Raw genomic sequence first — 10,619 nt, forward strand, 5'->3', positions numbered from 1 at the left:
CTGACTTTACAATTTGGCCCACTCATATATACTTGGACAATGTGCTTTGAATCAAAACATTCTTATTTTAAAAGGTGCATTAGGGCAAGTAAGAACTTCATAAATGTAACCAAGTCTCTGGCTGAACGGCACCAGTTGCTTCAGGCTTATCAGTCTTGTGGTACCTTGTTTAGTCCCCAGGTTCATGTCTCAGACTCAACACGGTTCTATCCAGAGCTCTATGACCAGAACATAAAGACAGTGGTTGAAGAATTTGATTTGAACTCAAGTAACTCAGTTGTCACAGAGAGAGTGCAGGTTAAAGGCACTACATATGCAAATGGAATGCTAGTCTTACTGAGCTATGCCAAAGGCCAACTGCAGTTAGGACAAATAGCAAGCATTTTTGTAAAAAATGAAACTACTGTCCTACTTTTGCTTCGGGGGAAAACTGCCAGCTGGGTACCTGAGCTTGGACTCTATGAAATTGATGAAAATGCTTCTGACCTGTTCAGTTGCCATGATTTGAACAAAATTTATGATTATCATCCACTTTATTCTTACCAGAGAGGTACTCGGTGTCTCATTCCTCTTAAACACACACCAACATGGAACTTGTGAAAAACTATGTCAAGAAAGCAATGCCATCGCTCAGTAGCGATCAGATGGATACACTAATGGCTAAACTGGAGGAATTAGGAGTTCTCTCTGTAGATGACCTGAGCCTTGTGGACCCAGAGGACATTAAGGCACTCTGCCATTCATTCAGTGCAAAAGATTCGTCAGAGCTGTCAAAGCATTGGAAGCAGGTGAGTTTTTCCCCCTCTTTTTAATGCAAGTTTTCTGAGACTAAAAAGGTTTATTCAAAAAATGCAAAAAAAAGTTTGCCATCAGCTGTACATGGCAATAACTACCCTATAATTGGTTTTCGTAATTAGGTCCATTTGTATTCCTGGTGGACCCAAACTGGACATTGAGGACCAATGTATTAATTGATTCGTAACAATCGTGATGTGTTTAATTTATGGAGATGTGTGTCATGTCATCCATAGATTCACAAGCTCCACCGCAGTTTACCAGGCCTGGCCCCTCATCAACACCTGAGCCACAGAGGTTACAGCTGCCCTCAACACCACCTGAGACAGCCGACTCCCCATCCCAAGACACATATTCTGTTCCATGGCACAAATTTCCCTCAAAAGTCATGGATGACTTGCATGAAAAGAAGTACATAATGGGGAAAGACAGACGAGAGATGGTTCGGATCGTCGCTGAAGATTACCTCCACAAACACCCAGGAAGACCTGGTAGACAAAAGCTGAGGGAACTCGCCAGTATGATTGTAGGACAATATCCTGCCTCCTTCAAGCTGACAGAGCCATTTGGAAACGAACCTTTTGCAAAAGATGGTTCTGAAACTGTCTTTCGTCAGCTGGAACACAGAATTGAAAATATGAAGAGGCCACAAAGCTCACTGAGGAGGCGAGCAGGGGGTGAAAATTCAACAAAGAAAAGGCCCAGGAATTCAGATCTGTATGGATGTGTGGCGTGGGATCCAATCATTGAGGGGACTGTGTGTAGAGAAGACCTGCTGTCTAAACGAGATGACTTGAAACGTGCCTTTCAAACCCGGGATCTTCAGGTGGGTCTGCAATCATCCATTATTTTCTTGTGTTGTAAGGACACGTGAAATTGTAGGACACATTGTGAAATTGTAGATCGTGGGACATCACTACGCCCATAGTCTATGGAAATTGATACCCTGTTTTATTATTTTAATTGGTTAGTTTGACTAACTGTTCGACTGTTTGACTAACTGCCTCATATCTTTAGGAGTCATCTGTTCGAAAATTGATGACTGAAACATATCCCATTCAGCGTGAAATCCTCAACGATGCTGATACCCCTATTGGCGTTGTAAAGGACGAGTGGCCGTTCAAAGAGTTGAGACTAAAAAAGATAAACTGGCAACCAATCAAATAGAATAAATTTGATGAACAATCAAATAAAATAGATTTGAGACCAAAAATCAGGAAGTGGCAACCAAAAAAGCAGAACATTTGAGATCAAAACAGAACAGGTTGCAAATGAAAATGAAATAATTCGAATTTTGTTTTTTTCAAAATTCTCTCCATAGCTGCATTTTTGGAGGTTCGTCTTATGTACCTGTACAAAATTAACACCTTGAACCTTGAACAGGAACTTTCCAAAAAAGAAAAGGGGATCAATGACTTCCTTGACTCCAAAGGGATGAAGATGGGCGAAGGTCCAATACAGCTCATCTGTGGCATTGCAAAATACTTCAAGGAAGACTGTTATAAACTCTTCGACAAAAAAGAGGTAGATGTTTTAAATTTTAAACTGTGTGCAAGATACTTATTTGCATCCAGTGGTGAACCAAGTAACCAATCATAGTATGAAGTATAGATTCCCCTAATTGTGCTGCTGATATTCTCTATAAACTCTCTCTCTATAAACTATTTACATTAATGTTTGTGCTTAATGGCTACCTCTGTCTGATGAAGACACTAGCAGATAGTCAATTTAACAGCAGGTTTGTGTGCACTGGAAACATTAATTAATTTGTCATGTCTGTCACCAAAACAGATCTCTGCAGATCCTGAAGTCGAACTCCCAGTGACCCCATGCATCCTAGTCAGAGGTTTGTAGTTAAATATTTTTTGTATCTCAGCGAGCTGTTTTATAAGCTGTTGTTTTGTCGTATTTATTAAATAAATGTTTTGCATGCCTTAAAATATAGGATTATTTTTTTTTTGTACATGGTGCTCAGAATTGATATTTTTTTTCTTTATCTTTTTTTTTATATGTGTTTAAGGTGACCAGCAATTCAAGATTGCTCTTGATGGGTTACTTGTCAATGACCACATCACCTCTCCCATTGTGGCCTTGAGCTACGTCTTCTCCATGTTTTATGTCTGCAACATCCAATACCCACCGGAGATGGCTTTTACTCTCGAATTCATGCAGAGGTAAGCACTCATTGTTTGGAAATACTTTGAATGTCACAGTTGCTCCACTCCATGTTTGAGTAACCCCCAGGACAGTCCGTGTTCAAATGTGCTGTTACACCTTTTGATAGGACGATGTCAACTGTGTTTTCTATCCCCTTCTGTGTTCTGTGCATTTATAATATCCCTGCACACATGTTGAGGATGCATGCTGTCATGTGTTGATGATAAGCAGACTTCTCGCCCTTGCAAACATTTCTGTATATGCGCAGTGTGAATGCATGTGCCTTGAAAAAACATAGGAATAGATAAGCTTAGCCACTGGCACCAGCACCACAACAACATTGGGTACTATACAGATGGTCAACTAGAATGATAGAGAGGTTCACACACAGGGGCATATAGAAGAAAACAAATGTATGATTTTATTGAACTGCTCCACTCCTGTCAAGCCACACTACATGTGCAAACTTTGTCTGCATCTCACAATTATTATCATTTTTTTCTCAGAGTTTTCTTTGGGATCAATCCTGAGCGAGGCTCCAAGGCAGAGAAGAAGGGGAAGAAACGGCACTTCATTCCTCCACAGGTGTGCAAGCTGGTTTCTCAGCTGAAGGAATTTGAATGCAAGCAGAAGGAATCTGAGTGGGCCATTTGAGCTGTTCTCAAAGCTCAGAAAATACCTTTTTGGACTGAATGTACACACACACACACACACACACACACACACACACATACACACACACACACACACAGGCAAATCCAGTATTATGTGAGTTCAGATGTTTTAACTAAATGCCCACAACACACATGCTGCAGTTTCAAATCCCCCATGTTAAGGGGGAGGGAAAGTGGGCGATATTTGTCATTCCAAGTAGAGCTTTGCCTGTCAATGTGGAGTTGGAGGTGTAAGTTTTAAGTTATATTTTTTTGCAGAAATCTCTTTATGGCATGTTGCACAGAGTCATCCTTCTAACGCCATGGTTGTTATTGCTGCACTGATGTTTTATAGAAAAATTGTATAATGTAATACTTCTAATGTTCTATTTGGTTTTTGTAGAAAGGTCAGACACTGGTTGCAGAGCTCTGCCTGTCGGTGTGATATGTGGAGTTGGAGGTGTAGGTTTCTGCATCCTCCTGGAGGGGGCTGCTCATTTTGCACTGACAGGTGAGACAGCAACAGCAATGCTGGCAGTTTTATTGTCTTATTTTGTCAATGTCTTTAACAAATACAATTGTTATTAATGCCTGTCAGCCTGTGGGTGCTAAAAAGTTGCTAGATTTGGCAGCTCCCTGTTAAAGGACATGGCTGTAGTTCTTTGAGAGAACAGCTGGTTTATGTATGTAAAATTGCTCTGAATGTGAAGGTGATGTTCTGAATGTTTTAATGGTTGTAATGTAAATATTGCAATTCATTCACCACAAAAAGTGCAATCACTTTAAAGCACTGGCAGCTGTTAAAGGAAATAAATAATTATTGTGATTCTACATTTGTGCTTTATTGATGATAAATGGTATAGAGAACTGTACGGAATTTACCTTTTTGGGATGACTGAAGTGTCCGTAAATGGTACGGATTGAGTACTTTAATAATACGAAATATTCCATTTTAGGTTTGATGGAAGTGTCCGTAATTGGTAAAGAAAAAGTCAGGTAAATCTACGGAAATATCTGTTATAGGGTTTACGGAATTGTCCGTACAATAACGCAAACATTTACGGAAAATACGGAATTTTCCATTTTAGGTTTGACGGAAGTGTCCGTCAATGGTACAGAAAAACTCAGGTAAATCTACGGAAATATCCGTTTTAAGGTTTACGGAAGTGCCCGTACAATAACGGAAAAAGTGCTGGTAATTAATTACCAGCACTTTTTCCGTTTTTTAACTGAACTTTTTTTAACAGTGTACCTACAAAGTCAGTTTCTACTTCATCCTTCTTCTTTAGACTAATCTGATTTACCACTAATCCCAGCACACCAGTGTTATGTGGACTGTTCTACCTGAGATATGAAAGACAAAACATTCCTTTTTCAGTACAGTATTGGAGCCATCTATCACATACTATGTACATATTCAACCAGTGCATTAAAGCAATTAATGTGAAAATCTTCTACGCTTAACAAATAAATATGTCTATGGATTAATGGAAATGTTATAATAATGAACTACAACTACTACTCCTAATAATAATAATAAAAATGAACTGGTACAAAAACAATTGAGTTTCACCAGTGAACTGCTGAAGCACTAATTATAATAATGGACTATTTAAAAACGAGTGAACTGCTGAAACACTAACTAGACAAGTACATTTCCGGAAGAAAATGTGGTGTGCTTGCTTCCTGTTTAAAAATGATTTACATTTTGAAATAGTGTTTACCTATCGAAAGTTTTAGAGTCTGTATTTTTTAAGGTTCAAAAGATACTGTTGGTGAGGGTAATAAGCATGAATTAGCATACATGACATAGTTCAGGGGTGTCAAACCGGTTCCACGGAGGGCCGAGTGTCTGCAGGTCTTTGGGTTTTCCTTTAAATTGGTTCCCAGGTCAGACCTGAACAACCAGGTGGGGGTAGAAATTAACCAATTAGTGAACTAATTAATCAATCAGGTACAAGGTGAGAGCGAAAACCTGCAGACACTCGGCCCTCCGTGGAACCGGTTTGACACCTGTGACATAGTTAAAGCTCATAAAAAATTTACCAATCGCAGATTTCGTTTCAATAGCTTAAACAGTTCAAATTTTACAGCCTAGTAGTTATTTAGAACTGTATTTTCTAATTAGCATATGTGAAATCAATAACCATAATAATTAAAAACATTAAATAATTAATAATTTCACCAGGGGCTAGGTTAAACGTGTGAAACAAAGTTGGTTTCGTGTCTGTAGCTCAAACGGTTCAAAATATACAGCCAAGTTTTTTATTAACACTAATTACGCAAATTAGCATACATGAAATCAAATAACTTTTCCAAATTAGAAAAAGGGATAGCCTAAACTCGTGAAAAAAAGGTTTTTTGTGTCTGTAGCTCGAACGGTTAAAAAATACAGCCTTATTGCTAATTAATGCTAATTACGCAAATTAGCATGTTAAATCAATAAATGTTTCCTAATTTGAAGTATATATTTTACCATACCATACCATCTTCTTCCGCTTATCCGGGGCCGGGTCGCGGGGGCAGCAGTCTAAGCAGGGATGCCCAGACTTCCCTCTCCCCAGACACTTCCTCCAGCTCTTCCGGGGGGACACCGAGGCGTTCCCAGGCCAGCCGGGAGACATAGTCCCTCCAGCGTGTCCTAGGTCTTCCCCGGGGTCTCCTCCCGGTGGGATGGGACCGGAACACCTTCCCAGGAAGGCATTCCGGAGGCATCCGAAAAAGATGCCCAAGCCACCTCAGCTGACCCCTCTCGATGTGGAGGAGCAGCGGCTCTACTCTGAGCTCCTCCCGGGTGACCGAGCTTCTCACCCTATCTCTAAGGGATCGCCCGGCCACCCTGCGGAGAAAGCTCATTTCGGCCGCCTGTATCCGGGATCTTGTCCTTTCGGTCATGACCCAAAGCTCATGACCATAGGTGAGAGTAGGAACGTAGATTGACTGGTAAATCGAGAGCTTCGCCTTGCGGCTCAGCTCTTTCTTCACCACGACAGACCGATACATCGACTGCATTACTGCAGAAGCTGCACCGATCCGTCTGTCAATCTCCCGTTCCATCCTTCCCTCACTCGTGAACAAGACCCCTAGATACTTAAACTCCTCCACTTGAGGCAGGCACTCTCCACCAACCTGAAGTGGGCAAGCCACCCTTTTCCGACTGAGGACCATGGCCTCAGATTTGGAGGTACTGATTTTCATCCCCACCGCTTCACACTCGGCTGCAAACCGTCCCAGCGCATGCTGAAGGTCCTGGTTAGAAGGGGCCAACACGACAACATCATCTGCAAAGAGCAGAGACGAAATTGTGTGGTCCCCAAACCTGACACCCTCCGGCCCCTGGCTGCGCCTAGAAATTCTGTCCATAAAAATTACGAACAGAACCGGTGACAAAGGGCAGCCCTGCCGGAGTCCAACATGCACTGGGAACAAGTCTGACTTACTGCCGGCAATGCGGACCAAGCTCCTGCTTCGGTTGTACAGGGACCTGACAGCCCTTAGCAAAGGACCCAGGACCCCATATTCCCCAAGCACCCTCCACAAGATGCCGCGAGGGACACAGTCAAATGCCTTCTCCAAATCCACAAAACACATGTGGATTGGTTGGGCAAACTCCCATGTAGAGGGTATAGAGCTGGTCCAGTGTTCCACGGCCCGGACGAAAACCACACTGTTCCTCCTGAATCCGAGGTTCTACTATCGGCCGTAGCGTCCCCTGGTAACCTTGTAAGTGGTAAACGTTTCCAACCACTCTCCCATTGACCCCCTCACTACAGTGTGTCTGCCGAAAGGCCTTTATCACCTCGTTTTTCAGTGGTAAACTGTTCTTTCCCTTGTGTAGATTATTCTATTGAGCTGGTTAAAGCTTTTGAGAAAGATGATTGCATTGTGAAAAAAAAAGTCTGGGATTTCACCAGGACATCAGATAATCATTTTGCCGATTACATGAGAACATTCCGTTAAAATTTGAACTGTTTAACAAGCAGGAAGCTAGTGGCTTCCCGCCATCAATGGTTGATAATGCAAAAAAACTGTGTATTTGTGAATATCATGAAAAAGAGGGAGTGCAGCTTCACAAGGAAAATATTGTTGTAAACAGGTTTTCAGAAATGCGTTCATTGACTTTGGGAAATACATCAAATCTTGGGAGTTTCCAAAACTGTCATAAAACCTTACGACGCCATTGTCTGTGATGTACATAGCCAGCCAATGGTCTCCTGTGTGGTCATTTGTGTATTTATTAACAATCATCATTGATAGTCATCAGACAGGTCCACCGGGTAGTTGGTCGCATGCCTGCACACCATAGAACAGGGGTCTCAAACTGTCGGCCCGCAGACCATTTACGGCCTCCACTCCCCCTTCCTCTGGCCCGCAACTGATGTAGAAAATATAACATAATCCGGCCCGCAAATTTTTTTTTATTTATTTGTTTATTTTAGTTGTGTGATGTCACGAGAGGCTGTGTCCTGGAAGGGTGCTACATCCCCCTGAGATGGCTGCAACCATGAGCAGCTATGGCTCTATCTGCTGGTGGAGTCGGGAACTCCACCCGTCAAAACATGGCATTCCCGCACACCTGAGACTGATCAGGGTTTGATGACCTGAAGGGTTTTAAGGACTAGAGACACTGTTAGTGGGAGAGGGGTTTTTGTTGGGAGACAAGATGCGGGTTGTGCGTTCTGGGAAAGACCAGACCGCTCCAGTATCGTATCCAGTGAGGAAGGCTGGAAACACCACCAGACATTAGAAGGACTTACAACTGGAATAGCCTTGGGCTAGGACACCCAGTAAAGTAAGGTTGAAAAGACTGTTTACTTACCTGAGGAAATCAGGATTACCGCCAAGAAGAAGCGTCATTTAAGTTTTCTGTTGAAGGTAGACCTGACCCTGAGTTACCTTTTTGAATTTGGCACGCTGTTTCTGTTAATTCCTTAGAACTATAATAAAACTAGAGCTTTGTGTCCTCGCACTAATTGAACAGTCCCGCTAAGAGCTGTGTAGCCTCTCATGATGTCACAGTTGCTTCATGCCAATTTAAAAAATACCTATTCAAATTAAATTGAAACAAGAATACGATTCTATTAAAAAAACAAATTTAAAGTGTAAAAAAAAAAAAAGCCACGCAAACCCGCCATTTTTGTATTTGAAAAGAGAGCTGATTTCGGTCATAGGAGTTTATTTGTTTGGCTGCTAACGAAAATGAAAATGTCTCATTCCAAACCGAAAAGGAAAGTCGATGACGAACATAGACAGTTTCAGGCAAGATGGACATTGCAGTATTTTTTTGTGGAGTTTAATGTAAATGCTACCTGTCTGATATGTAAGGAAAAGGTTGCAGTCCTAAAGGAGTATAATCTCAAGCGTCATTACTCAACTAAACATAGAGAACAGTATGAGAAGTACCAGGCAGATGAGAGAGAAAAAGCAGCCATGAAGTTGAAGAGAGAGTTAATGTCCCAGCAAAGCCTTTTTCACAAAGCAAAAAAGGATGCTGATGCTGCTGTTGAAGTAAGTTATGTGGTGAGTGAAATGATCGCCAAAGCAGGAAAGCCATTCACTGAAGGGCCATTTATGAAGAATTGTATGTTAAAAGCTGCTGAGATTCTATGTCCAGAAAAAAAGGGCTTGTTCAGCAATCTCTCGCTATCGGCAAACACAGTGGCAGAGCGGATTAGCGAGTTGTCCATTGACATTTATGATCAGTTGCGCAGCAAAGCAAAAGTTGTCACTGCGTACTCTGTGGCGCTTGACGAGAGCACAGACAAAACAGACATTGCACAGCTAGCCATTTTCATCTGGGGTATAAATGGACTATTTGAAGTGATGGAGGAGTTAAGTTTGTGTCCAATGCACGGCTGTACCACAGCCAAAAATATATTTCAGCAGCTGTGCAACGCGATTGAGCGCGCTGGTTTGCCGTGGAACAAACTAGTAGGCATTACCACTGATGGTGCCCCATCTATGACAGGCAAAAAAAACGTTCTGGTAGCGCTAGTTCAAAGGAAGTTAGAAGAGGAAAATGCAGATACCGCAGTTGTTCTGCACTGCATTATACACCAACAGGCTCTGTGCAGCAAATGCTTGAAATATGAACATGTCATGTCTGTTGTACTGAAATGTGTAAATTACATCAGGTCGAGAAGTTTACAGCACCGCCAGTTTCAGGCCTTTTTAGAAGAAATTGAATCAACATATGGCGATGTGCTTTACTTTACTGAGGTGCACTGGCTCAGCAGAGGGAATGTCCTGAAGTGATTTTTTGACTTAAGAGGTGAAGAGATTCATGGAAGATGGCAGAATGGATGTTCCTGAATTTGATGATCCTAAATTGGTGGATATAACACAGGAGCTAAATATCCTTAACTTAAAGCTCCAGGGTCCTGGTCAGCTCATCACAGCAGCATATGGAAGTGTGAAAACTTTCTCCACAAAGCTGCGATTGTGGAAAACTCAGCTCTGCAAAAAACCTCAGTCATTTCACTACATGCCGATCTCTTGTGGAGGAGGGCACAGCATTCAGGTGATGAATATGCTTCTGCTATTGACAACCTACTGGAGGAATTTGATCAGCGTTTTGCTGACTTCAAGTCACACTGTGACACTTTCCAGCTGTTCGCAGATCCCTTCTCAACTGACGTGGAGAGTGTCCCAAGTGTGTTGCAAATGGAGCTTATTGACTTGCAGTGCAATAGTGAGCTAAAAACTAAATTCAGAGAGGCACAGGGAAAAGCAGACAAGACTGGACAGTTTTTGAGAGAGCTACCTCCATGCTACCCAGAGCTGTCCAAAGTGTTCAGTCGGGTAATGTGCCTTTTTGGAAGCACATATGTGTGAGAAATTGTTCTCAACTATGAACTTCAATAAATGCAAGTACAGGTCTAGGCTTAGTGATGCCCATCTTGAAGCTGTACTCAGGGTTTCAACTGTGACCTCCAAGGCAAACGTGGCTCAGTTGTGTGAGCACAAGCGCTGCCAGGTGTCTGGCAAGAAATAGAATTGTGATAGTGTGCAAAT

General features: G+C 42.0%; 1 protein-coding gene across 4 annotated transcripts; it reads left to right on the forward strand.

Annotated features, from left to right (window-relative positions):
• Positions 1 to 289: 289 nt before the first annotated feature.
• Positions 290 to 8,545, forward strand: LOC114829421. Of its 4 annotated transcripts, XR_004575660.1 has the most exons (8): positions 290 to 788; positions 1,032 to 1,621; positions 2,179 to 2,319; positions 2,587 to 2,641; positions 2,816 to 2,969; positions 3,459 to 3,537; positions 4,009 to 4,116; positions 8,045 to 8,545. XR_004575660.1 is itself a non-coding variant. In XM_034291667.1 (7 exons), exons 2-7 carry the CDS (start codon positions 1,184 to 1,186, stop codon positions 8,094 to 8,096), a joined length of 948 nt encoding a protein of 315 aa, XP_034147558.1. In that variant the 5' UTR covers positions 290 to 788; positions 1,032 to 1,183; the 3' UTR covers positions 8,097 to 8,545. The 4 variants fall into 4 exon arrangements, 3 of the variants coding, with proteins under 3 accessions (XP_034147558.1, XP_034147560.1, XP_034147559.1); XM_034291667.1 differs by lacking the exon at positions 3,459 to 3,537; XM_034291669.1 differs by lacking the exon at positions 8,045 to 8,545 and having other exon boundaries at positions 4,009 to 4,392.
• Positions 8,546 to 10,619: the final 2,074 nt, after the last annotated feature.

Source organism: Esox lucius, chromosome 4 (assembly GCF_011004845.1).
Source record: "Esox lucius isolate fEsoLuc1 chromosome 4, fEsoLuc1.pri, whole genome shotgun sequence".
NCBI classification, from domain to species: domain Eukaryota; kingdom Metazoa; phylum Chordata; class Actinopteri; order Esociformes; family Esocidae; genus Esox; species Esox lucius.